This window comes from Monodon monoceros, unplaced genomic scaffold, assembly GCF_005190385.1.
Source record: "Monodon monoceros isolate NGI ecotype Baffin Bay Population unplaced genomic scaffold, NGI_Narwhal_1 Super_Scaffold_5, whole genome shotgun sequence".
In the NCBI taxonomy this organism is placed as follows: Eukaryota; Metazoa; Chordata; class Mammalia; order Artiodactyla; family Monodontidae; genus Monodon; species Monodon monoceros.
In genome coordinates, this window is record NW_021703782.1 from 48,884,541 (window position 1) to 48,912,033 (window position 27,493).

The following is a 27,493-nucleotide window of genomic DNA, read 5'->3' on the forward strand; positions in this document are numbered from 1 at the left end:
CAGTCTGTATGTGTCCCTAGGTCTGAAGCGGGTCTCTTGTAGACAGCATGTATACGGGTCTTGTTTTTGTACCCATTCAGTCAGTCTATATCTTTTGGTTGGTGCATTTAATCCTTTTACATTTAAGGTAATTATCAATATGTATGTTCCTATTACCATTTTCTTAATTGTTTTGGGGGGTTTTTTTGTAGGTCTTTTCCTTCTCCTGTGTTTCCTGCCTAGAGAAGTTCCTTTAGCATTTGTTGTACAGCTGGTTTGGTGGTGCTGAACTCTCTTAGCTTTTGCTTGTCTGTAAAGGTTTTAATTTCTCCATCAAATCTGAATGAGATCCTTGCTGGGAAGAGTAACCTTGGTTGTAGGTTTTCCCCTTTCATCACGTTAAATATGTGCTGCCACTCCCTTCTGACTTGCAGAGTTTCTGCTAAAAGATCAACTGCTAACCTTATGGGGATTCCCTTGTATGTTATTTGCTGCTTTTCTCTTGCTGCTTTTAATATTTTTCCTTCGTATTTTATTTTTGATAGTTTGATTAATATATGTGTTGGTGTGTTTCTCCTTGGATTTATCCTGTATGGGACTCTACTGCTTCCTGGACTTGATTGACTATTTCCTTTCCCATGTTAGGGAAGTTTTCAACTATAATCTCTTTAAATATTTTCGCATTCCCTTTCTTTTTCTCTTCTTCTTCTGGGACCCCTATAATTCAAATGTTGGTGCATTTAGTGTTGTCCCAGAGGTCTCTGAGACTGTCCTCAATTCTTTTCATTCTTTTTCCTTTATTCTGCTCTGCAGTAGTTATTTCTACCATTTTATCTTCCAGGTCATTTATCCGTTCTTCTGCCTCAGTTATTCTGCTATTGATTCCTTCTAGAGAACTTTTAATTTCATTTCTTGTGTTTTTCATCGTTGTTGGTTTGCTCTTTAGTTCTTCTAGGTCCTTGTTGAAAGTTTCTTGTATTTTCTCCGTTCTATTTCCAAGATTTGGGATCATCTTTACTATCATTTTTCTGAATTCTTTTTCAGGTAGGCTGCCTATTTCCTCTTCATTTGTCTGATCTGGTGGGTTTTTACTTTGCTCTTTCATCTGCTGGGTATTTCTCTGTCTTCTCATTTTGCTTATCTTACTGTGCTTGGGGTCTCCTTTTGCAGGCTGTAGGTTCATAGTTCCCATTGTTTTTGGTGTCTGCCCCCAGTGGGTAAGGTTGGTTCAGTGGGTTGTGTAGGCTTCCTGCTGGAGGGGACTGGTGCCTGTGTTTTGGTGGGTGGGGATGGATCTTTTCTTTCTGGTGGGCAGGACCACGTCCGGTGGTGTGTTTTGGGGTGTCTGTGAACTGATTATGATTTTAGGCAGTCTCTCTGCTAACAGGTGGGGTTGTGTTCCTGTCTTGCTAGTTGTTTGGCACAGGGTGTCCAGCACTGTAGCTTGCTGGTTGTTGAGTGGAGCTGGGTCTTAGCATTGAGATGGAGATCTCTGTGAGAGCTCTCACCATTTGATTTTACATGGGGCTGGGAGGTTTCTGGTGGTCCAATGTCCTGAATTCGGCTCTCCCACCTCAGAGGTTCAGGCCTGACACCCGGCCAGAGCACCAAGACCCTGTCAGCCACTCAGCTCAGAAGAAAAGGGAGGAAAAAGAGAGACAGAAAGAAAGAAAATAATAAAATAAAAGATAAATTATTAAAAATAAAAAAGTAATTAAAAAAAAGAAAGAAAGAAGAGAACAACCAAACTAAAAAACAAATCCACCAATGATAACAAGCGCTAAAAACTATCCCAAAAAAATGGAAAGACTGAACCCTAGGACAAATGGTAAAAGCAAAGCCATAGAGACAAAATCACACAGAGAAGCATACACATACACAGTCACAAAAACAGAAAAAGAAAATTATATTTTTTTAAAAAAAAAGCAATTCCGAGAGCAACCAAATCAATAAACAAATTTACCAGTGATAATAAGCTCTAAATACTAAACTAAAATAAACATAAAACCAGAAACAAATTAGATGCAGAAAGCAAACCCCAAGTCTACAGTTGCTCCCAAAGTCCACTGCCCCAATTTTGGGATGATTCATTGTCTATTCAGGTATTCCACAGATGCAGGGTAAATCAGGTTGACCGTGGAGATTTAATCCGCTGCTCCTGAGGCTGCTGGGAGAGATTTCCCTTTCTCTTCTTTGTTCGCACAGCTCCTGGGGTTCAGCTTTGGATTTGGCCCCGCCTCTGCGTGTAGGTCGCCTGAGGGCGTCTGTTCCCCACCCAGACCGGATGGGGTTAAAGAAGCAGCTGATTCGGGAGCTCTGGCTCACTCAGGCCGGAGGGAAGGAGGGGTACAGAATGCAGGGTGAGCCTGCAGCAGCAGAGGCCAGCATGACGTTTTCAGAGCCTGAGGCACAATGTGTGTTCTCCCAGGGAAGTTGTCCATGGATCACGGGACCCTGGCAGTGGCAGGCTGCATAGGCTCCCGGGAGGGGAGGTGTGGATAGTGACCTGTGTTTGCACACAGGCTTCTTGGTGGCTGCAGCAGCAGCCTTAGCATTTCATGTCCATCTCCGGTATCTGCGCTGATAGCCACAGCTGGTGCCCATCTCTGGAGCTCGTTTAGGCAGTGCTCTGGATCCCCTCTCCTCATGCACCCCAAAACAATGGTCTCTTGCCTCTTAGGCAGGTCTAGACATTTTCCCAGATTCGCTCACCAATAGCTGTGGTGCACTAGCCCCCTTCAGGCTGTGTTCACGCAGCCAACCCCAGTCCTCTCCCTGGGATATGACCTCTGAAGCCGGAGCCTCGTCTCCCAGCCCACACCCATCCCAGCGGGTGAGCAGACAAGCCTCTCAGGCTGGTGAGTGCTGGTCGGAACCAATCCTCTGTGCGGGAATCTCTCTGCTTTACCCTCTGCACCCCTGTTGCTGTGCTCTTCTCCATGGCTCCAAAGCTTACCCCCAACCCACCCCCCGTCTCCGCCAGTGAAGGGGCTTCCAAGTGTGTGGCAACTTTTCCTCCTTCACAGCTCCCTCCCAGAGGGGCAGGTCCTGTCTCTATTCTTCTGTTTCTGGTTTTCCTTTTTTCTTTTGCCCTGCCCAGGTACGTGGGGAGTTTGCTGCCTTTTGGGAGGTCTGAGGTCTTCTGTCAGCGTTCAGTAGGTGTTCTGTAGGAGTTGTTCCACATGTAGATGTATTTCTGATGTATTTGTGGGAAGGAAGGTGATCTCCACATCTTACTCCTCCGCCATCTTGAAGGTCCCTCCAGTATTTGTTTTTCTCTGTCTGACTTATTTCACTTACCATAATGGCCCCAAGGTCCATCTATATTGTCACAAATGGCAAGATGTCACTCTTTTTTTGTGTGAATAATATTCCATTGTATACACACACACACACACACACACACACACACACACACGGACTTCCCTGGTGGTGCAGTGGTTAAGAATCTGCTTGCCAATGAGGGGGACACAGGTTCAAGCCCTGGTCCGGGAAGATCACACCTGTTGCAGAGCAACTAAGCCCGTGTGCCACAACTACTGAGCCTGCACTCTAGAGCCCACGAGCCACAACTACTGAGCCTGTGTGCCACAACTACTGAAGCCCGCATGCCTAGAGCCCATGCTCTGCAACAAGAGAAGCCAATGCAATGAGAAGCCCACGCACCACAACGAAGAGTAGCCCCCGCTCGCTGCAACTAGAGAAAGCCCACACACAGCAACAAAGACCTAATGCAGCCAAAAATAAAGAAAGAAATTTTTTTAAAATAATATATATGTATATATATTCATTTATATGTGTGTGTATATATATATATATATATACACATATTTGAAACATTTTCTTTATCCATTCATCTATTGATAGGACACTTAGATTTTAAAGAAATTTGTGCCAATCAGCCAGTGTGTTAGCATTAGGAGTACCTGATAAGGCAAATATCTGGCCTTAGTTTTTAGATAGTTTCATTCCTCTCTGCCTTGCTTTATAATGGACATATTTAGAAATTACATGGCTAAAAATATTACTATATAATATGAGTAAAATCAGCTAAACAAATAATTGAAACAGTAAAACTGAACAGTAATACAAACCTGGAGTTGAACCAACTATAACTACCTATTTTGAGAAAATTCTCTTTCTTCCGTGAGATAATTTCCAATCTCTTTAATGTGAACACATAATTCAAAATATTTTGATCAAATAAAAGATAATAAATGTATGTTCTGGTAAGAGAAATGTGATAACTATAAATATATGTGAAAGAATATATTTAATGGATGAATGATTATCATGATACTAATATTCTCAAGTAAAATGTACATTTGGTTTATAAAATAAGTTTTGGGGATTATGAACAATTAGCACCCATTTAACAAATACTACTTTATATTCAGTATGTAATAGTACAACATAAATAAAAGCAATTACTACTTCAATTATCACTTTAAAATTACCTCAATTGCCCTTAAAAATACAAATAAAACAGTCATAGATTGATCGCTTGTTATTTTAATCATAAACCACTGTTCCTTAGAGAACCTGAAAAAAATCATTTTTCCAAACGTTTATTCAACACACAGCTACTGAGGGCCTACTACGTGCCAATAAGCAACTCGACAGGTACAGGGACGAAGCATGGTCACTACTTTCAGCTCTCACGAAGCTTAAGGACTAAAGAAGCGCAGGTAAGTGTGAAATAAATGTTTTAGCTCTAAAATATCTGTAACAGCAACATGTTATGGGAGAGGAAAGAAAGGAGTAATCATTTTCACCTAGCAAGGCTTTAAAAGGTTTCCTGACAGAACAGCGTCGGATTTTAGCAAAAAGGGAAGGAAAATACACTGTTTATGCTTAACTGTCAAAAAATTACAACTACTATTACAGTGCACAGACACTTCTCAAATTCTATTTCATTTAATTATCTCAACAACCCTTTGGGACCAGCATTTCACAATGAGAAACCAAAGATGTACAGGATAAATAACTCGCCCAAGGTCACATATGTTGTAAATGGAAGGGCCAAGAATGAGTCCAGGTCTCTGTAACTCAGTATTCTTTCCACTACATCGGGCTGCCTAAGCTGAGCTTTAAGAATGAGTAAGACTTAAATAAAGAAAAAGAAGAAAACAGAGGAGAAAGACGACAGAAGAGACATAAAAATATAATTCATGAATTATCCTAGAGTAAAAAATAACTTCTGTCCTTGGAATATACACATATATATATGAAATACAGATATTTATATATATACACACACATACTAATAAAAGATATAATGATACAATTGAAAAACAAAGATAATTCATGAATTACACTGATCAAAAATTCCATACTCAAATCTAATTGTTTAAGAGACTGTTCTATGACTGAGACCATAAGGAAACTACATTAAGATTTCCAAAATGCCTAATTTACACATCCCTTAGTCACCAAACGCATTCATCAATTAACATTTTTGAGCAAATATAATTCATTAATTAAAATAAAATTAAGGCAACATACCAATAAATACAATACTTCATTAAATTTCTACTTTAACACTCCTATACAATTCTACTGTATTTAAAAAAACCATCTGTTCTATTAATGTCCTTTTTAAGCACAAGAATGTTACAGCGATAAATGTTAAAACAAGTAGTTTCTAATATGAAATGAATCTAAAATAATCAAACTCTACTTTTAACATTATTTGAGAAGAAAATAAATTCTACCTCTGCATTGTGCTTAGTTGTTATTTCTAATTTTTCTTTCTTAGCCCGATGGAGTTTCTTTCTGAGATCAGCAGTAATATCCAAGTCTGTTTCATTTTTAACCATTTGTTTTATATCAGATGAGGCGTTCTTCAACCTATAAAATGAGATCAAAATAAAATATAATTATTATTAAGTAAATTTCCAGCACTTCCCGTATTTCTGATAACTTATTTTTCAAAAAAAACAGGGAACATGTTACGGTCCTTACCCTAAAGAAACTTACATTCCAGTAAAAGATATTGATTGCAAAAGCTAGATAGAATTGCAAAGCAGTATATGACTAGAAAAAAACCACTGTCCACTGGGAAATCACCATATTGTTCAAGATAGGCAATAAAGGTTATCTGATCCTATCACAAGCTGGCAAGTTTTGGAGAAGACTGAGTTCTTTCCTTTTAACCTTTTTAAATAATATATTTTACTTATTGCAAATATAACACATATTACAAAAAGAGAAAGTATAAGAGAATACAGACTCATGCTTTTAAATGGCAGAGTAAAGTTCTACTCTCTCCCCAAAAGTAAAATTAAAATTTTAACTAATTTAACAGCAAAGAGAATTTAGAGATATAAACTCACAAGGAGAATTAGTACCAGAGATGAGACAATAGCAATAAAATACTGGAAGCTGGAACGCAGGTGGATAAGTGGTAAGTGATTTATATAAGAGAGCTGAATTCAAAGCCAACAGTAAGAAAAGCAACCTGATTTACACCAGAGTCCCAAAAAGCTCAGTTCACTGGCAACACCTTTTAAAATGGGGGTAAAAGCAGAGCAGAAAACAGGAGAATTGGTTGAAAGTCTGCCAAAGAAATAATAAGATCCTCAGATCCTCTACCCTATACACCACACAACTGGGTATTGATTTCTTCCTCACTCTGGCAGAACACTAGGGGTTTATCCCCTGGAGAGGATAAAACAGAACGTCTCTGGATTGGAGACATCAGATACAAATCGGGTAAGTGTTCCATACCAAAAGCAAGAGACTCGAGTAAAAAGTTATATAATAAATTATATCCCTGGTCTTCTAATACTTATTGTCTAACAGAACAATGTCAGCCAAAGCAGAGACTAGAAGGATCTTCCCTGGAGAATCTAACCAACAAGGTGAAAAAGACCTAAAGATGCCAATGTTACGGGTTCTCCAGCAAAACAGCTTAACCAGATCACCCTACACAGAATGCCTCATACACTGAGCTTCCAATCATCTTTTTAGGCCTCTACTTTTAAATATGAACAGAGAATGCCTCATACACTGAGCTTCCAATCATCTTTTTAGGCCTCTACTTTTAAATATGAACAGAGAGCCAAGGATCACCAGAAGTTAAGCAACATCTGGTAAGAAAGACAAAGACTACAAGGGGCAGGGAAGAAGTCAAAGATGATGCAGGGAAAAGATAACTTTAAAAAAAGATTAAGAAAAAACCCTTAACATTAAAATCCTCAGAAAAATAGGAGAGGATAAAAAAATCCATAAAACAAAAACTGGATGTAATTAAAAATGAAATATTCATAGAACAAAAAAAGAGCTCTTGGAAATCAAAAACACAAACTAAGAAATGAAAAACTAAATAAATAAATTTAAAACAAAAATCTCCCAGATGCCTCAAAAAATTACAAGAGAAAATAATTTCCAATTTAGAATTTTATGCTCAACAAGTACCATTCAAAGACAAGAGTATGGGGAAGGGAAGATTTAACGTGCACGCTTTCATACCTATGATCGGAGTGTAAACTGGCAGAAAAGTTTTTAGAAGTTTGGTAATAAATGTCTAAAACTTTCAAAAAAAAAACAAAGACAAGAGTATGAGAAACACTATTTCAGATCTACAAGACATCAAAACATTTATAAGGGGCTGCTGGAAGACTTGTTTCACCAAAATAAGGACCCACACTGAGAAAGAGAAAGAAATGGGATCCCAGAAGTAGGGTATTCAAGATAAGAAAACAGCAAAGGGATGTCTAAGATAGTGATGAAAGGAAGCACCCAGTGAAATTTGTGCAGCAAATCACTTAAAGGGTAATCTGTTCCAACTGTACTGGCCAATGCCTCCAGGAGTAATTTCTTTAAGATGAAAAGAGAAAAGAACAGAATACATCAACTATGTGAACATATTGAGAGATTTATAAAACTTGGTGGGAGTATGAAGTTGAATTCATAAGTTCATGGAAATTAAACCAAGTAAACAACAAATGAGACAACTATTAATTAAATCCAAGAAAAACAAAATGTATACCACAGAAAAAATTGTCACTGAATACTACTACATAACTCAACTAGGAAGTTTTGATAATTATGCGATAATGTAAACATTGATTAATCTAACCAAGATTATATATCACTAAATGAAGAGAGAATAGAAAAGGGAGGCAAGTATGAATGAAAACTAAATTATGAACTTCTATAGTGGAAAGTCAGTAGATAATGGCTAAACATGAAAAATCAAATAGCAATATAAAAAAAATTTTTGAAGAGGTATGGATTTTAAAAAAACATCTCAGAGAGTTGAAAATGATTCTTTCTAGGGATAAAGAAAGTTATTTGTCTCAAGGTAATAAGCACTGCTATTTTTCCTAACAGCAGTAAGTAAGCCTTTTAGAACAATTAGTCTTTAAATAACATGCATACGTAATTTTTTTTAAATAAGACTAAAATAAAACAACAGAGAATCAATGAAACCAAAATTTGATTCTTTAAATAGATGAATAAACTTGATAAACCTTTGGTTAGCTAGACAAAGAAAAAAGAGAAGAAACTCAAAGTATAAGCAAAAAATAAAAAAGGGAATGGCACTACCAACGTAGAAGGATTATAATGAATACCATGAACAACTTTACGCTAACAAATCAGGACAAATTTAGGACAAATTCCTAAAAACTCGGTAATTACTAAAACTAACTCAAAAAGAAAGAGAAAATCTGAACAGACCTATAACAGACAACAACATTGAATTAATAATTTTAAAAATCTAATCATAGAGAAAGTCCAAGTCCAGATTCTACCAAACTTTAAGGAAGAAATAATACCAATCCTCACATTAGAGGAGGAGGAAACATTTCTCCAAATCATTCTGAGTCCAGCATTACCTAATACCAAAATATGGCAGACATCTCAAGAAAGGAAGAGTACAGACCAATATCTTTCATGAATAGAGATACAAAAAATCCTCAACAAAACATTAGCAAACCAAATCCAGCAACATCTTGAAAGAATTAAATTACAACATGATTAATTGGGATTTATCCCCAAAATAGAAAATTGGTATAATGTCTGAAACTCAAGCGATGTAATATACCATTTTACTAAAACAAAGGATGAAAACTATATGATCATCTCAACAGATACAGAAAATGTATTTGACAAAATCCAACACCCATTCATGATTTAAAAAAATTAAAAATAACTCTCAACAAACTAGGAATACAAGGAAATTTCATCAATCTGATAAAGGGCCTCTATGAAAAACTGCAAAAAGTAGCATCAAACTTAATGGTGAAACATTGAAAGCTTCCCCTAAGACTGGGAACAAAACAAAGATGTCTGCTAGTAATACTTCTATTCAAGACTGTATTGGAGGTTCTAGACAGTGCAATCAGGGAAAAAAAAAAAAAAAAGGAAAAGAAATAAAAGGCACATATACTGAAGGAAGAAGTAAAACTGTCTTTAATGGCAAAGAACATGATCCTGTAAGATTATCCTAAGAAATCCATTAAGAAGCAAAAAGACTAGAACTAAAAAACAATTTCAGCAAGGTCACAGACTATAAGATCAATATGCAAAACCAATCACATTTCTAAACACTAGCAATAAATAATCCAAAACTGAAATTTAAAAAATAATTCCACTTATAATAGCATCAAGTAAATAAAATAGATTTAGGATTAAATTTAACAAAAAAAGGGAAAGACTTCTACACTGAAAAGCATAAATTATTGTTGAACTAAATTGAAGACCTAAGTAAATGAAAAGACATTCCACATTCACATTCATGTATTTGAAGACTAGTATTTTAAGATGGCCACTTTCCCCAAACTGATCTATAGATTCAACATATTGCCTACCAAAATCCCAGCAGGCTTTTTTTTGCAGAAATTGACAAGCTGACCCTAAAAATTATATGGAAAAGCAAAGGACTCAGAAAAACCAAAATAATCTTTAAGAAAAACTAATGGGAGGACTTGCACCTTCTAAATTCAAAACTTACCATAAAGCTACAGTAATCAAAACAGTGTAGAATTTGAATTAAGAATAAACATGTAGATCAGTGTACCAGAATTGAGACCACAGAAATAAAGTCATATATATACAGTCAATTAATTTTCAACAAAGGTGCCAAGACAATTCAATGGGGGAAAAGATAGTCTTATCAACAAATGGTGCTAAAACAACTGATCTCCACAGGCAAAAAGATAAATTTAGACCCTTACCTCACACCATATACTACAAAGTAACTTAAAATGGAGCCCGGACCTAAATGTAAGAACTAAAATGATAAAAATTCTAGAAAAAAACTTAGGAGAAAAATCTTCATGACCTTAAGTTGGGCAAAATTTCTTAGATATGAAACCAAAAGCACAATCCATAAAGAAAAAGAATTGAACTTCATAAAAATTAATAACTTTTACACTTCAAAAGACATTATTAAGAAAATGAAGTCAAGCCAACAAATGGGAAAAGATATTTGCAAATTATATATCTGATAAAGGATTTGTATCCAGAATACATAAAGAACTCTTTTTTTTAATAAATTTATTTTATTTTTTATTTTTGGCTGTGTTGGGTCTTCATTGCTGCACACAGGCTTTTCTCTAGTTGTGGCGAGCGGGTGCTACTCTTCGTTGCAGTGCACGGGTTTCTCATTGCGGTGTCTTCTCTTGTTGCAGAGCATGGGCTCCAAGTGCATGGGCTTCAGTAGTTGTGGCAAACGGGCTTAGTTGCTTCGTGGCATGTGGGATCTTCCCGGACCAGGGCTCGAATCCGTGTCTCCTGCATTGGCAGGCGGATTCTTAACCACTGCGCCACCAGGGAAGCCCTCAGAATATATAAAGAACTCTTGAAGCGCGATAACAAAAAGATGAATAACTCAATTTAAAATCAGGCAAAAGATCTGAATAGGCTTTTCACCAATGAAGATACACAAATGGGCAAAAAAAAGCACATGCAAAGATGTTCAACATCATTGCTCACTAGGAAAACACAAAATAAAATCACAATGACGTATTACTTTACTCTCACTGGAATGGCTATAATCAAAAAGTCAGAAAACAACAAGTGTTGGGGAGGATATGGAAATGTATGAAACCCTTATACACTGCTGGTGGAAATGTAAAATGCTTCAATCACTTTAGAATACAATTTGGAAGTTTCTTAAAAATTTTAACATAAATTTACTATATGATGAAGTAATGGTGCTCCTAAGAATCTACCCAAGAGAAATAAAATATGTCTACACAAAGACTTGCACACAAGTGTTTATAGCAGAGTTATTCATAATAGGCAAAATGTGGAAACAACCCAAATGTCCATCAACTGGTGAATGGTTAACTAAAATGTATATATCCATAAAATGGAATAATATTCAGCAATAAGAAGAAACAAAGTACTGACACATGTTAAAATATAATAAATCTGAAGAACATGCCTACTGAAAAGAAGCCAGACACAAATGACCACATATTGTATGACCCCAGTTATATGACTTGTTCAAAAAAGGCAAATCTATAGAAACAGAAAGTACGTTCGTGGTAAATAGCAGAGTTTAAATAACTTCATCGGTCCAGATTCTAGAACTCTGAAGAGTAATTTAACCATTAAAAATTATGACAGATGTATATTAATTTGGCAAGATGTTCCCCCCAAAATTGAAAAAGCAAGATACTAATGTAAAATATTATTCTAATTTTTGAAATATATATTTATATGTTCAAAAGAAAAGGTCTGGGCAAGTAAATACCAAAATATTGTCGGTAGTTAACTCTAAGTGGTAGCATTATAAGCAGTTTCATCATTTTATTCATTTGTATTTCTTAAATTATTCTAAAAACACATGCATTATCTGCATTAAAATATACATATCTCTGTGTATATATACATATGCACATATATAAGACAGGATATCAGAGCAAAAAAGAACCTTAAAACACTCCCTTTAGCAGTTTTTGAACCATCTTCCTCACCATAGTGGTGGAGAACCAGCTGATGAGACCTCACTCTTAACCCTTGGAACATCTAACAGAAAAAATTCTTTTTAAGATAAAATTTTAGTAAAGAAAAATATTAATATTTTACTCATTTATTCTCTGTCTTGCTCCAGAAAGGATTTCAGGTAGCTCCTAAAGACAGGTAGGAAACGTTTACATAGCAAATCCTATTTATAAAGCAAAGTACATGTTAGTCATGGTACTCACCCCACCCACACATCCTTGCTGAAAAGGTGCTCAAGATCAGTTCTTCTCAAACTAAACGTGAGCAAGGACTATCCCCACCCCACTCCCATTGCTTCTGTAAAATATATTTAAAAGGGATAACTAAAAAAGAAAATCTAAAAACAGATAAAATTCAACTCTAAGTGTTTTATTATTAGATTCGACAAATAGAAAATTACTCTGTTACATGATTATAAGTTTCTAAACACTTGCTTTCAATTTCTGTACTTATTTCTTCGTAAACCACACTTTGAGTTGCACTCTCCGAAATGGCTCCATTTCGCATTATGGACTCAGAGTTTTTATATTATTCACATGAGATATGAATAAACCAAAGGTAGGCACCTCACCCAAAGGCATATATGAATGGTACAAAAAAGATGAGCAACAGCAATTCTTAGAATGTAAACTCCAAGAAAAGAAGCAGTTAGCAACAGGAGCTAAAACTAACAGAACGCTTAAGTAGAGTGATGAATCAGAGTTGGGGCAATGAGGAAATAAGAGGAAACACAGCAACACAGATTGTGGCAAGCCAAGTAATAATGAATAAGCAGAAGAAAAGATTTAGAGAAGTAGAAAAGAATAAGCAAGTCTCTAGGGACTGGAGAAAGTACAGACACTGACTTTTGTACACTGAGTTAACAAAGGAGCATAAAGAGCCACACAGAGTCTCCAGACCCAGTTCTGGTTTCTATGAGGCATCATTCTTGCTCCTCCAGTCCCATGAAATTTCCACTTCCCTTACCATCCCATGAGAATTCTTACAATCAGCCTCTCCAACCACTTATTTCTCCCTGCTCCCTGCAACCAAAAGCATTCCTCAACTAGAAGAAGAGACTGGAGGCTTACCTTTGGATATCACCAGGGGCATTATTTGAAGTGTTCAAACTCATGATGAGTCTTCCAACTCTTTGAAAATACCCCACTGTTGTTTAATGATATACTTCGTTATTAATGATTAAAACTGTCCAAGACGTCTGTGGCTTACAGGTTACATGGGCTGAAGTCTGTTAAAATAGTAAACAATATAACAGCAGTTATTTATATGAGCCCTGAGACTAGGGGTGATTTTTCTCTTGTTTTTTGACTTATCTGTATTTTTAAGATTATTCTTTAAAAAACATGTAAATACTTGTATTTTTAAAAGCCACAGTGTTTGGGGACTTCCCTGGTGGTCCAGTGGGTAAGACTCCATGCTCCCAATGCAGGGGGCCCAGGTTCAATCCCTGGTCAGGGAACTAGATCCCGCATGCATGGCACAACTAAGAGTTCACATGCCACAACTAAGAGTCTGCATGCCACAACAAAAGGATTCCACGTGCCGCAATGAAGACCCCGCGTGCCACAACTAAGACCCAACACAGCCTAAATAAATAAACTTTTTTTTTAAGTTATAAAAAATAAAATAAAAGCCACAGTGTTTTATTTCTTTTTAAATAAGATTAGAAACAAAAATGACAAAACATTAGAAAGAAATTCCTTCTTATAAGAATATGCTAATACTATTAGATTATTTTAATTTCTCAAATAAAAAGTAATAAAATAGTGACTAATTGTTCTTAAACTGGAAGAGGAATAGGTAGTGCCTATCTCTAGGGCACAGAATTCAGTATGAAAGAAAATGCAGTCCAGGGATGTTTTGGGGTCCCAAAAGACTTTTTCATAAATGAAATATTTTTAAAGCAATGTTACAATCAAAGAGGCCAAGGCACTCCCACATAAAAGATCTTACAGTAATTTTCAAAGGCCTTCTCCCAAGGGATTGAAGAGGAAAAAGGAAAGAAGAGAGCATTTGTCACTTACCCTGGCTTCTCTCCAGAACACTCTTCTAACAGAGATACTCCAAATTATACAGAGTCAACAACTGTAAGTTACTTTACTACAGTATGAAGGAATCTTTGGGTAAACATCTCGATAACTAACTAACTCCAAATAGACACAAATATGAAGATCTCACAAGGTCTCTTGGTATCCCCAGCAGAAGTCCAATATCCTAAGAAAGACCATGAGATTTGGTCTCAGAGAGATCTGAGCTAGGATTCCAATAAGCATCAAATATGTGGTCATAGGCAAGCCACTTAAACTCTCTGAGCTTGTTTCCTCAACCATAAGGAGATAACTATATCAAGCTCATATATTTGATATTTAAGTAATATACACAACACATATACAGTACACAGTCACTGTCAGTTTCTATTACTGTAACACAAACCCTCTGAGATCTCTGATAAAGGAAAGGAGTAGGTGACACTTGGGGTGATTTGGTCTGGTTAAAGATGTAATAAAAGAAGGCTTCCCTGGTGGCGCAGTGGTTGAGAGTCCGCCTGTCTATGCAGGGGACACGGGTTCGTGCCCCAGTCCGGGAAGATCCCACATGCCGCGGAGCGGCTGGGCCCGTGAGCCATGGCCGCTGAGCCTGCGTGTCCAGAGCCTGTGCTCCGCAATGGGAGAGGCCACAACAGTGAGAGGCCTGCGTACCGCAAAAAAAAAAAAAAAAAAAAAAGATGTAATAGAAGAATTGTTTAGTGGGAATTCCCTAATGGTCCAGTGGTTAGGACTTGGAGCTCTCACTGCCAGGGGCCTGGGTTCAATCCCTGGTGGGGAACTAAGATCTCACAAGTCATGTGGCGCAACCAAAAAAATAAAAATTAAAAGGCCAGGACACTGAGTGATAAATGACCCACCAAGACACACCATTATGAAAATAAAAGAATTGTTTAGTAAAATTGTAGGTATACAGGGATAGCTAGAAGATGCCCCCTCCAAAAAAAAATCTAAACTGATCTGTTCCTGCTCGCAATAAACAACCCTGAGAGAGATCACTGAAAGAAAAGAGACTCAAATAAGCCAACTGAGATGTAGACTCAAACACTGTACTGGGAACTGACTAATGGCTCCTACAGCCAAACACTAAGGGATCTTCAAAACAGTCAGTGACTCACACAGCTGATGCAGAAGAGTTTGACCTAGGACAAAGATGACAAAACTTTTACCAAGATGGGGTGGGGGGGAGGGAATCCCATTTCTCCAGGGACCTAAATACTAAGTTTGGGAATAGTGGTAGACAAACAAACACCACTATCATTAATCTACTGAGCACCTAGTAAAATGTCAAGCACTGTGTTTGGTATTTTATTTATACATAGAACTATAGAACTCCAATCCTTACAACACTGCAATGTAAAGATTATCCTTTTCAACAGAGAAAACTAAGAGATTAGAAGTAATTTGTCAAAAGACAAATAGTTACAGAACCAAAATTCCAACTCGTTACTATCTATCTAACTCTAAAGCCAAAGCTCTTTCTACAAGGTCATTGTTGATACAGTTAAACTATAAATTACCTTACCTGAGGTTCATTATCCTCATTTCGATTACCGAAACTCATCTAATTCAGAAAGTCTTAAATGACTTGCCTAAGGCCAGTCAGCTACTAAGTAGGGGACACCAAGGACTCAATCAAGCTCTTCTGATACTGAGTCCCAAAATCTTTTCATCTTACCACCATGCCCCCAAAGCTCAGATTCCAGAGGAAGTGCCTTCAGAATGGAAGTTTAAGAGTTAGAAGGGACTCTTCCATACTTAAGAGTAATGTACAAGGCTCAAAAGTATATACAAAATGTTTCTATTTTTAAAGTGAAAAAGATGGGGCTTCCCTGGTGGCGCAGTGGTTGAGAGTCCGCCTGCCGATGCAGGGGACGCCCGTTCGTGCCCCTGTCTGGGAGGATCCCACATGCCGCGGAGCGGCTAGGCCTGTGAGCCATGGCCGCTGGGCCTGCACATCCGGAGCCTGTGCTCCGCGACTGGAGAGGCCACAACAGTGAGAGGCCCGCATACCGCAAAAAAATAAAAATAAAAAAAATAAAGTGAAAAGGATGAAACACACACACATATGCATATGTGTCACAACAGGCACAAACAGAACCTCTATTTACCTCACAGGAAAAGAATTTATATACTTAGGGCCTTAATAATGTCTGCTTTTTTTATTTTGTTTTGATCTTGGGCAGAGAAGTGTGGGAAGAGGTAGTTTACCAAATTTTAACATAGTTGTTTCAATAAAGCTAAGTTGAAGGCAACCACCATTTTTCACTGCATTATTTTGCTATGTAACATCTTCAAATCTGAACGGTCTTCTAGAGAGAAAATGGTCTTCTATAGCTCAGGTGCAAGTTTCATTAACTTCCAGATCACTGAAACAGATAACGTAGAAGGCAGATGGTCCCCATGATCTCTGCCCCCTGGTGTTTCTCTCTTGTATAATACCCTCCCCTTTACTGCGGGCAGAACCTGTGACTTGCCTCTAACCAACAGAATATGGTAAAGGTGACACTCCCATGATTATATTATGTTATATAAGACTCTATCCTAGCAGAGTGAAGTGACAGGCAACCTCTAGCTGATCGTGAAGAAGCACAATGTCACACTGTGAACTGCCTACGGAGAGGGCCACATGGCAGGGAACTGCAGGCAGCTCCAACCCACAGGCAGTAAAAAGCCAGATCCCTCGGTCATACAGATGCCAACAGGAAATACATTCTGCCAACAACCTGAATGAACTGGGTAGCAGATTCTTTCCAGTCAAGCCTCCAGATGAGAACACAGCCAGCAGCACCTTGACAGCAACTTAGTGAAACTCTGAACAGAGGGCACATCTAAGCAGTGCCCAGATTCCTGACCTACAGAGACTGAGAAATAATAAATGAGGGCTGTTTGAAGCCACTAAGTTTTTGGTAACTTGTTACACAACAGAAGAAAACGAATATGTATAAGAAGCTTGAAAATGCTTTTACCGGGTTAAATAGAAAAAAAAAAGAGTGACATGTAAACTACAAAATGGGTTCTTACACCATCCCTGCCTGTGTGTGTCTTTTATAAAGTCTCTTTGTTTTTCTATAGTTTAATTTTCTAATTAATTTACATAACAGAGTTTATAAAAATCCTATCTAAGGTAACTAGATAGAGAAACTAGAAAATCATGGGCAATATTTACAAAAAACAAATAATTACAAAATACAAATGAATAAGGGCAAACCACCAACAGCCACAAAACCTGCACAGAGTGGAGGTATCTACAGAGAAGCAAGCAGAGGAAAATAACAAGTATGCATCTGAAAGGACCCCCAAAGGGTCAACAGACAGTTAATGGGAAGAGCTGTAGCACAACCTGAGAGCAGCAGCTGAAACTGGCATATGAAACAGGCGTATGGTAAGAGAGTCCTGAAAGGGTTGGTACAGTCCAGCCTCACAGACCTTCATAACTGACTGTCAAGTTACTTCCTGGACAGGGGCCCACACTAATGAGAATCAGTAGAGGCTGTTATCAAAACTGAGCAGGGGCTTCCCTAGCGGCGCAGTGGTTGAGAGTCCGCCTGCCAATGCAAGGGTCACGGGTTCGTGCCCCGATCCGGTAAGATCCCACATGCCGCGGAGCAGCTGGGCCCCGTGAACCATGGCTGCTGAACCTGCGCGTCCGGAGCCTGTGCTCCACAACGGGAGAGGCCACAACAATGAGAGGCCCGCGTACCGCAAAAAAAAAAAAAAAAAAAAAAAACTGAGCAGGATAGGGGCAATGAAGACAAAGTAAAGACATGGCCCAGACCAAACTGTAGGAGGAAAGAGGACCAGGAAATCTCAGAACCAAGCCACCATAGTTTTTAACACTCACAACAAACAAAAGACAGGGTTCTGTGAAGTTAGAAAAGCTTTCCTGAACCTTGCTCAAAGTTCAGGTCAACTAACCTTTCATAAAAATAAGCAACAGAAGGGCTTCCCTGGTGGCGCAGTGGTTGAGAGTCCGCCTGCTGATGCAGGGGACGCGGGTTCGTGCCCCGGTCCGGGAAGATCCCACATACCACAGAGCGGCTGGGCCTGTGAGCCATGGCCGCTGAGCCTGCGCGCCCAGAGCCTGTGTTCCGCAACAGGAGAGGCCACAACAGTGAGAGGCCCGCGTACCGGAAAAAAAATAATAATAATAAGCAACAGAAAAGCAGAGTGGTCAAATCCCATACAAACATAAGGAAATAGAGAGTAAAGAACAGAATGGACTCCTATAAATGAAAGAATGACAGAAAGACATGCCCACAAAACAGATGAAAATCATAACTTACTACTTCAAAATGAGCTACAAGACATTAACAAAATGGTATAAGGCATGAAAGAATAGGAATCAGAATTAGAGACTGAATAAGGCACTTAAATACTGAACTGACTTCTCTTAAATAAATAAATAAATATCAGAAAAATTAAAATAAATTAAAATAAAATTTTAAAAAACCTCAGAAATAAGGTGAAAAAGATCAGAAAGAATTAGAAATTAAAAATCATTTCTGCAAGGAACATTAAATTAGAGGGAACAAGAGTAAATACACATGGTCCAAAAAATGCCTTTAAGGACGTATGAAACAAAAAAGTAAAATTTTTAAATAAAAATTTAAGAAAGAGATCAAAATGATTCAAGAGAAAATGAAAAAATACTGAAAATAGGCAAAGAATAACCAACATGCGGACAGCAGGAGTCCCTGAATAAGAAGATCAAAGCAAGGGAAACAGAACAAACACTAAAAACTGTAATTCAAGAAAACTGTCCTGAAATACAAAGATTTTAATCCACACTTTCAACAAACAAACTGCATATCTGAGAATACTGACCCAGCACAACCAACAACAAGACACATTCTAAGATAATTACTGGACTTTAACAAAAACTTGTACACAAATGTTCATAGCACCATTGTTCATAAATAGCCAAAAAGTGAAAACAACCCAAATTTCCATCAATTGGCCAATATATAAACAAAATATGAAATATTATTCAACGATAAAAAGAAATGAAGTACCGATATATGCCACAACATGGATGAACGTTGAAAACATTATGCTAAGTGAAAGAAGCCAGATGTAAAAGGCCATATATTGTATAACTCCATTTATGTGAAATTTCCAGAATAGGTAAATCTATAGAAGCAGAAAATAGACTTGTGGTTATCAGAGAGTAGAGAGAGGGGGAATTGGGAATTCTAGCAGGTTATGAGGATTCTTTTGGCGGGTGGGGGGGGGGTCGTGATGGAAATGTTCTGGAATTAGATAATGGTGATTGCTGTACAGCTTAGTGAATATAGTGAAAACCATCAAATTGTATACTTTAAAATGGTGAATTTTATGTTAGGTGAATTATGTCCTAATTTTTTACATTCATCATCATAAAAAGTATATCCTGTCTATAGTCTCCTTTGGCAAACTCTTATTTTCTTCCTCTCGTTGATATCAGTGCTTGATGACACTAGGGCTCAAGGTCCTACCTGTATTTTAGGAAAACTAAATAAACAAAGGGCCAAATGTAGGTTCGTGGTTGAATTTAAACTATGATGGGACTTCTGTGCTACTGAATATAGCAGAGATGTAGCAAAATCTCCCTTTTCTTTCACCAAAATGGAAAGAGGAAATGATGAGGTAGCTAAAGTAGCTAGGTACAGTAATGAAAATATCAGTGGAATATTTTCATTTAGCTAAGCCAAAGAAATGCAGGGTCCCCACATAATGTTCCTAGCTTTACTTGAAACTTTCCTATGAAATGTTACAAGTTAAGATAAACAATAATTTGGCTAATCTATATGTGTAATTAAAAATTTCTTATGATATGCCATCAATGTTAGCCTTTCTCTTCAGCCTCAGTATCTGTGCAACTCTTTAAATAATGCTTTCCATTTGAAAATATCAAATTCATCATTATCTATAAACAAACTGATACCCCAAAGCCACTCCCTGCTGTCGTCATTCCTACTGTGGCAAACAACCCTTCTCCAGGTATCATGCTCAAGACTCTATGGATTATCTCATTTCACTCTACACCAACCCCAAGGGAAGATACCATTAATACCCCCATTTTATACCAGGAGGAAACTGGGGCTTAAAGATATTCAGTCACTTGTCCAAAGTCACATCTGTAGGAAGTGACAATGTCACGATTCAAAGCCCCATCAATCCACCTAGATTGAGAAATCCCTGACTCCAGAGCTCTGCTGTGTGCCTTGCTATTGACCTTCAAGACATGGCTCACCCCATGGCTTCCCTTGCTTGTCAGGGAAGCACTCTGCTCAATACTGCAGATATCTTAAACACAGATCATTCTTTCACACTTCCAAACTAACTACAAGTCAGGGTCTTCTTAATGAGGGATGACTCAAACTTCCAGTGGATTTCTCAATCCAGATGGAATTTCCACTGGGCTGGGCCAAAACCAGGGCATCCTTTGGGCAGTGATGGATAACAGCAAAGTTTAAATCAGCTTTTTATGTTAATGTACTATTATCTTAATCTTCTCCTGGTAGTGAAGTTGGACTATTCTCACCATTCCCACTGAAATAGATGAGGGGATGTTATGTATATCATTCTTCAATAAGTTTTTAGAAATAGTTAATAGGGCAACTGAGGCCAAGAGATCAATGGTCTGGACATCCCGAGAGTAAGTAAGACAATTTTGCTTTTAGATTTCACAGCCACCACTGGTACTAAGTTTTCCTACCTCACATCTGAGTCCTGTGGGTCATCCAGAATGTACTCATCTCTCTCAATGTGTCTGCACAGATCAGGGGAAAGGGGAGGGGCGGCGAGGATGAAAAGATAAAAGCTATTATTGAGCACTTCCTACATGCCAGACACTACATTAAACATACCTGATCTCAGTGAATCTTCCCAATAACCCTAGAGATTATTATGCACATTTCACAGATGAGAACACTGAGGCTTGGAGAGGTGGAGTAACTTGTGTAAAGATATCCAGTGGGAGGGTTAGAATTCAAGCTCATACTCTGGCTGACTCCTAAATCCATCCTCTTTCATAACTCGGTGCTGTCTTCAACAATAACCACAACTGTGTTGTGGGTGTCTATCAGCAAACTTACACATTTCACCTTTAAAAAAGATGTTTGGTTCTTTCATGAAAACAAGACCAAGACAAATGGGCTGAGGCAATCAAAGCATTTTAGAATTAAATGCGACTTTAGAGACCAAGTCCATCCTCCTTATCTGACAGATAAGGCATCTTAATGCCCAGGGAGCTTAGGTGATTTGGCTGAGGTCACAGAGCTAATAAAAGCCTCCACCAAACTAATACAGAAAGCTCCAGACTAAAATTACTGCCTTCATCTTTCCTTTTGGAAGGTTGCATTGCCTTTGTTTCCTCTTCATTTCAAGGGAAACCAAGTGCATCTCCGACTCTAGGCTTTTGTTATTAGGCACTAACTTCAATAAAACAAGTGACAAAAACTGGTAGGTTCTTTTCACCAAGATTATGAAACCAACTATAAAACATCCATGTGTAATGTCTTCAAAGGAGTCGGACACCTAATGAAATTGCTTCTCAAGTAAACTTACGCAGTTATCATTGGAGATCTGCTTAAAACGAAAAAAAAAAGTGTATTTGCCTAGGATAAATATCACATGGAATAAATAAAGAACAGTCAAAAGTAGGCTCCACTTCTGCAGAAATTGCACAGCCGGGGAAAAACTCACAGCCCTCTCTTCTGTCTCCTAAGAGTCCTGGCGTAGAAGCTACAGAAGACAGCCTAGCATAAACTCTTTCTTTGGTTTACCGAGCATTTATAGAATGTCTAGGGCGTGGCTGGCATTTTTATTAAAAAGGGATGAAAAAGACCTGGTCCTTGTCCTCGAAGGACTTATTGATTCTTGAGAGGGAAAGAGCCCAGCAGTCCGGAGTTGTAAACCTAAGAAGCTCCAAGTCCAGGCCCTCTGGGTCCTGCCCTCTGGTCCCTACCCAGTCCTCTGGATACTGAGGCAGCGGCCTTTGGCTAGAATGCTCCAGGAAGATCTTCCTCAGGTGGGCGCAGAGGCCCGGCGCAAGGCGCTGGAGGTGTGTCCCCACAGACGACACGAACTGCCACAGAACAGCCTCAAACTAACTCGGGGTCCCCATAACCCTCACTGCAGCCCCCTATACCTTTCCTCTGAACACCTCCCCGCCCAAATCTTTCCCCTCCAAAACCCCACACCCGGTGGTTACCTCAGGGGTCTCCCGTGATCCAGACTGCACACCCAAGACCCCTGGGGCAGCTTCGGATCTCAAAGGCAGAGAGAGGCCCAGGCAGGCCGCGGGGTCAGAGCAAAAACTGTTGGAACACGACGGACTCTAGGACCCAGGGAGAGGAAACAAACAGCACAGGGGTAACAAGAGGGAGACCAGCCCCAGGGAGACGGTGTTTACAACTGCCACTTCCGGAGACTCGACTTCCCTGGCAGACCTCCGCAGACTTTCGCTGGCCGCGGCCCCGCCCGGGCCCGGGCGGCCCCTTTCCTCCCGCCTCCGGCAGCCGACAGCTCCAGGATACGCACTCGGAGAACGCCGGGCTCCGAGTGGAAGATCCGGGCCCGCGAAGCTGCGCGGCTTTGCTGGAAGGTGACCGGCGCATGCGCTGTTGCTGGGGAGCGGCGCGCTCGCGACCGCGCGCGGTTCCGCGCCTGGCGCGGACCCTCCCCCCTTCTACCTCCGCCTGAGGACCCCTCGGCCCACGTTCCGGTGTGGTGGTCTCAGTGTGAGGTGCCCGGGTCACCGTTCCAGAATCCCCAGAGAGCTGACTGAAAAGGCAGGTTTCTAAGCCCTAGCTTCTTTTCCCCGCCTACTGAATAAAAATCTTAAGAGGTCTGATCCCAGATGCTGCATTTTTAAGCTGGCTCCCCTGCTGATCCGTAGGGTCAGGACAGCCCCTCGGGGTACGTGGTCCGGTGCCAGAACCGGGGGAAATTCCCTGGGCTCGCTTCTGCACCAATGATTGGTTTCCCGCTGTTCAGACCGCTATCCGCCTGCCGGACGCTTCTAGTCCCCTCCTCCCATCCCCATTGTATCCCAGCTGGTGGTTGTAAACGGGGACGCAAAATGCGGGCCAGCGCGCTGATGCAGCTGCAGCGCCTTTCGTTATAAATATTACGTAACGAGGTACCTCACGAAAAAGTCCTCAGAGCCTTAGCAAGTGCCCCAGCTCCCTTTCCTACCCTCGTCCTCTTCCCCACCCCCGACACACACACATATACACACGCACCCCACGCACGCTTTCCTCGTTGATAATTTATACTTTGGTTTCTCCTGGTAGCCGCTGCCGCCTCAGGGAGATTGGAAAACCAAATCCTCTTTTGTTCCTTGGCTTTTGAAAGCCTGTTCCCCAAAGAACAATGCAAATTGGCGGGATATTGACTCAGGATTTAATCTTCAACACCACCTCCTCCTCCTCCCCCCGAAAAGGTGTTTAATACAAAAAGAACCTTTTATGCCAAAATAGTGCCTTGTGGCTTGTAATTAACCTGAAACCAGGTGTAGGGGCCGTCTTTCCCCTGTCTCCCTGGGATTAAAACCTCCTTGATTCCTGTAACACTGAAACTCTGAAACTTTAATTGGCTTGAGTTTAGTCATTTAGATTAGGAAAGGAGGCACATCCCGCTTCAATAGTTTAGTCAGAAAGAGGGTAATTTCTTCAAAGAAAAGAGTGTATGGAAAGAAAAGAGCCCACTCTAACACTTAGAAACGAAATGGACAATTACAACAGACTAATGATATTAGGACTTTTTTTACTTTACAAGTTTTAAATAATATAAAATTTTTATTTGTGTTTTAGCAAAATCACAGAATTGAATATTGTACAGCAAGAAATGCCAAATGTACTATACTGCACACTTTTTTAAAATGAAAAGAATGGATGCAGCATGAAGACTTGCAATCTTCATTTACTTGTTCATTCAGCATTTATTGAATACAGACTATATACCCAGCCCAGAACTAGGTGGTAGAAATGCAGGATACATGATACAGGTGCAGTGGGATTCAGAAGAGGGAAGTATAATATCAACCCTGAACAACCAGAAAGGCTTTATAGAGAACTTTGAGTTCAGTCTGGGAAGGTAGTTATAGATTCACCAAATTAAAAGGAATTGGAAGACATGGAAGCTGCAAACAGGGCAGGAAACAGCAAGAGGCATTTGGAAAACTGAACAAAGCTCTGTGTGCAGTCTTGGGGTAGCGGATGTGGGGAGTAAGATGTCAGGCTGGAGAAGTAAGCAGAACCCAGATCACAGAGGGCCGTCTAGGTCATACTTAGTTTACCAAGCAACAGAGCTAAATGAAGGATGTTGAGCAGAAAAGTTCTAATAATTAAACAATAAGTCAGAGTGTTATCAAATACTTGGAGGTTTTCTGTGTTTTTCTAGTAGTTACAAGGTCAATTCTTTGTTGTCTCTTGTTTGCCTAACATGCTATACTACTTAGGAAAGCTGTACAGAAAGATGCTGTCTAGCCCACTTCTCTTTTAGCCTTGAGTCACAATTCTCATCTCATTCTTTCTCTTGAGATATTATTCGATCCACCACCCCCACTCTTCCAAAACAGATTTCGCAGTCAATAATGACCTCATTACCAGATCCCAGGCTCCTTGAGTTCACTGACACTTTGATCACTCTCAGATTTCTCTCCAGCATAGGTGAGACTCAGGGTTTAGGCAGCTCTCTGACCTCTTTGCTGCTGCTCAGAAAACCATTATCACCTTGCCCCTTAAGGGGATACTTTCTCAGTTTTGCCCTCAACCTTCACCATTCACCACAGTAGCTTTCTTGGTGATGTCATCCATTCCTGCAACTGTGAACTCTGGGTCCACAACTTTCAATTCTTTATGTCCACCTCACATACCATAATATCATAAGCTGAGCTGTGATCTTGAATTTTTAACTCTCATTTGAACAGTGTCATTTTAATGTCTGTCAGTATTGAGTTCAATATATCTAAAACTTAATGATCTTTCTCAGCTTCTCACTGGAGCCCCACAAACTGCTCTACCTATTTATAAAACTTATAATCACAGACACCCAAACAAAAAAAAACTTAGAGAATCTTTCTTCTCTCTCAGGCTCTCAATTCCTTCGTCTGAGAATTACTAAATCCTACTTACTTTGTCTCCTGTGGCCTTTCTATGCCTCCTACTAATCATCTTCATTTATTTGTTTCCTTGTTGTTTCATATCCAGACACTTGTAATCAGGACCTTTGCTGTGGCTGACGCAAGTCACCCACCTCCTCCTTCTGTGCAAATTCTCAACATTTTTACAAGTTGACAACTAATATCTAGGGCATTTTTAAACCGGGAAATATGAGAGGAGAAGATCAAAAAATAGAAAAAAATCAAAAGCAGGCCTAAGGGCACATATGCACCTTTCTGACACTAAGGGAGTGTTATGAGCTGATTGTGTACATGTGAGCCGCAGGGTTTTTTTGTTTGTTTGTTTTTTATTGCGGTACGCGGGCCTCTCACTGCTGTGGCCTCTCCCATTGCAGAGCACAGGCTCCGGACGCTCAGGCTCAGCGGCCATGGCTCACGGGCCCAGCCGCTGCGCGGCATGTGGGATCCTCCCGGACCAGGGCACGAACCCGTGTCCCCTGCCTCGGCAGGCAGATTCTCAACCACTGCGCCACCAGGGAAGCCCCGCAGGGTTTTTTAACACCAGATGAGCCACATCCTTTTGACCCTAGTAACCTCTCCCAGAAGGTTCAAACACCAGGTGCTTGATTATTACGCTGCTTTGGTATCAATTGTTAGAACTGCGAGCCCTGCCATAATTGTTGCTCTTGGTGGCCCTGGTTCTTTGCTCCTTCAATCCCCATACTGTGTGCTACAATGGAAATGATCCTTCTGAAGCATAACTCTGATTACATTACCCTTCATTAATTCTTTTAATGGCTCCTCAGTCCTTACTGGATAAAACCCATACTTTTCCTCCCATCCATCAAGGGCCCTTATTCTTGTCCCTACCTGCCTTTCCAGCCTTACCTTCTCTTATCTCACAATAAATCTTCCCTCTCATTCACATTAGCAACAGAAAACACAAATAAATGTAATAAGAGGTAGATATGGACTTATATTAAAAGGTTTAAGATATATAGGCTAATATAAAAGATAACATTATTTATTAAACATATGTGCCAAGCACTAAGCTAAGTGGTTTCACATGTATTCTAATTTTTTTCAAAAATGCATATGTCTTTATCCTTTGTTCCGATAGTAAATACATGGTCACTTAAGTCAGGGCAATTTTTTTTTTTTTTTTGCAGTACGCGGGCCTCTCACTGTTGTGGCCTCTCCCGTTGCGGAGCACAGGCTCCGGACGCGCAGGCTCAGCGGCCATGGCTCACGGGCCTAGCCGCTCCGCGGCATATGGGATCTTCCCGGACCGGGGCACGAACCCGTGTCCCCTGCATCGGCAGGCGGACTCTCAACCACTGCGCCACCAGGGAAGCCCAAGTCAGGGCAATTTTAAAAGTAAAATTCTCCCCCAAGTCCTACCTTCCCAGTCTAGATTTAAAAACTGTTAGGAATGTATTACATTTCTAATATAACATTTTGATGCATAAATAAATACGTTTTAAAGAAGGCACATTTGTTCATTTATTTCTATATTTACGCAAGTGTGCATACACACAATAGTAGCAGACACTGCTTTTCCATTTCCTACACCATCCTTGCTGACAACCTTAATCTGTTTGCAGCAGTAATAGGTAGAACTTGAGGAGATGAATGGTCTGATCTATCCTATTTCCTCCTGCTAGCTACTGGCTCTCCAAAGCTCCCTGGTAGCTAGGGTTGGCTGTGTTACCAGTTCTGAACAATGAAATGTAAGGGCACACCTACTGAGGTGAGAATAAAAAGAGCCTTGATTCTCCATGACGCTCCTTAGCTTCTGATCCAATCCTGGACTTCCTTCTGACACAAACGATTAATGGTCTTAGAATTCAAGTCTGTGCTAGTCATGTTTTCTGTTATTTGAAGCCAGTGGTGTGCTGATTTCCTTGATGTATACTAAATACTGCCACTGTGGCTAATTTCAAGCAACCAACATGCAGTCTCTTGACTGCAGAGTTCAGAAGAAATATGTACATTTGGCTCTCAAGAGTCCTGTGGGAGCCAGCTCCAGCACATCATTGCTATTGATAGGTAGATAAGTAGGTAGGTAGATAGATTTTTTTTTAACTTAACAATACAGCTTTAATACATTTTTATGTTAATATGAAAAAATATACCTTTTTATGGCTGTATTGTAATCCGTTTTATGAATGCCCATAATTTATCCCATCATTTAAGTTGTTTCTGCTTTGTTTATTTACTTAAAAAATAAAAATAAAACACTGTCTCCAAAGGTATACTTTGCATATTTGTCTTTTTTTTTTTTTTTTTGGCCACGCCATGCAGCATGTGGGATCTTAGTTCCCCAACCAGGGATTAAACCCACGCCCTCTGCAGTGGAAGCGTGGAGTCTTAACCACTGGACCGCCAGGGAAGTCCC

General features: G+C 39.6%; 1 protein-coding gene across 7 annotated transcripts in view; it reads right to left on the reverse strand.

Annotated features, from left to right (window-relative positions):
• CCDC171 (coiled-coil domain containing 171) overlaps positions 1-22,576 on the reverse strand; it is a 359,296-nt gene extending 336,720 nt beyond the window's left edge. For 2 of the 7 annotated variants that reach the window (XM_029203361.1, XM_029203357.1), the window contains exons 1-3: positions 22,183-22,576; positions 13,011-13,168; positions 5,694-5,829 (exon numbers count right to left, since the gene is read on the reverse strand). In XM_029203361.1, the coding sequence (XP_029059194.1) occupies positions 5,694-5,829; positions 13,011-13,054 (180 nt within the window). In that variant the 5' untranslated portion in view covers positions 13,055-13,168; positions 22,183-22,576. Of the gene's footprint in view, positions 1-5,693; positions 5,830-13,010; positions 13,169-13,964; positions 14,057-20,685; positions 20,740-22,182 lie in introns of those variants that run through there. The other 5 variants (XM_029203362.1, XM_029203363.1, XM_029203358.1 and 2 more) reach the window with 4 other exon arrangements.
• Positions 22,577-27,493: the final 4,917 nt, after the last annotated feature.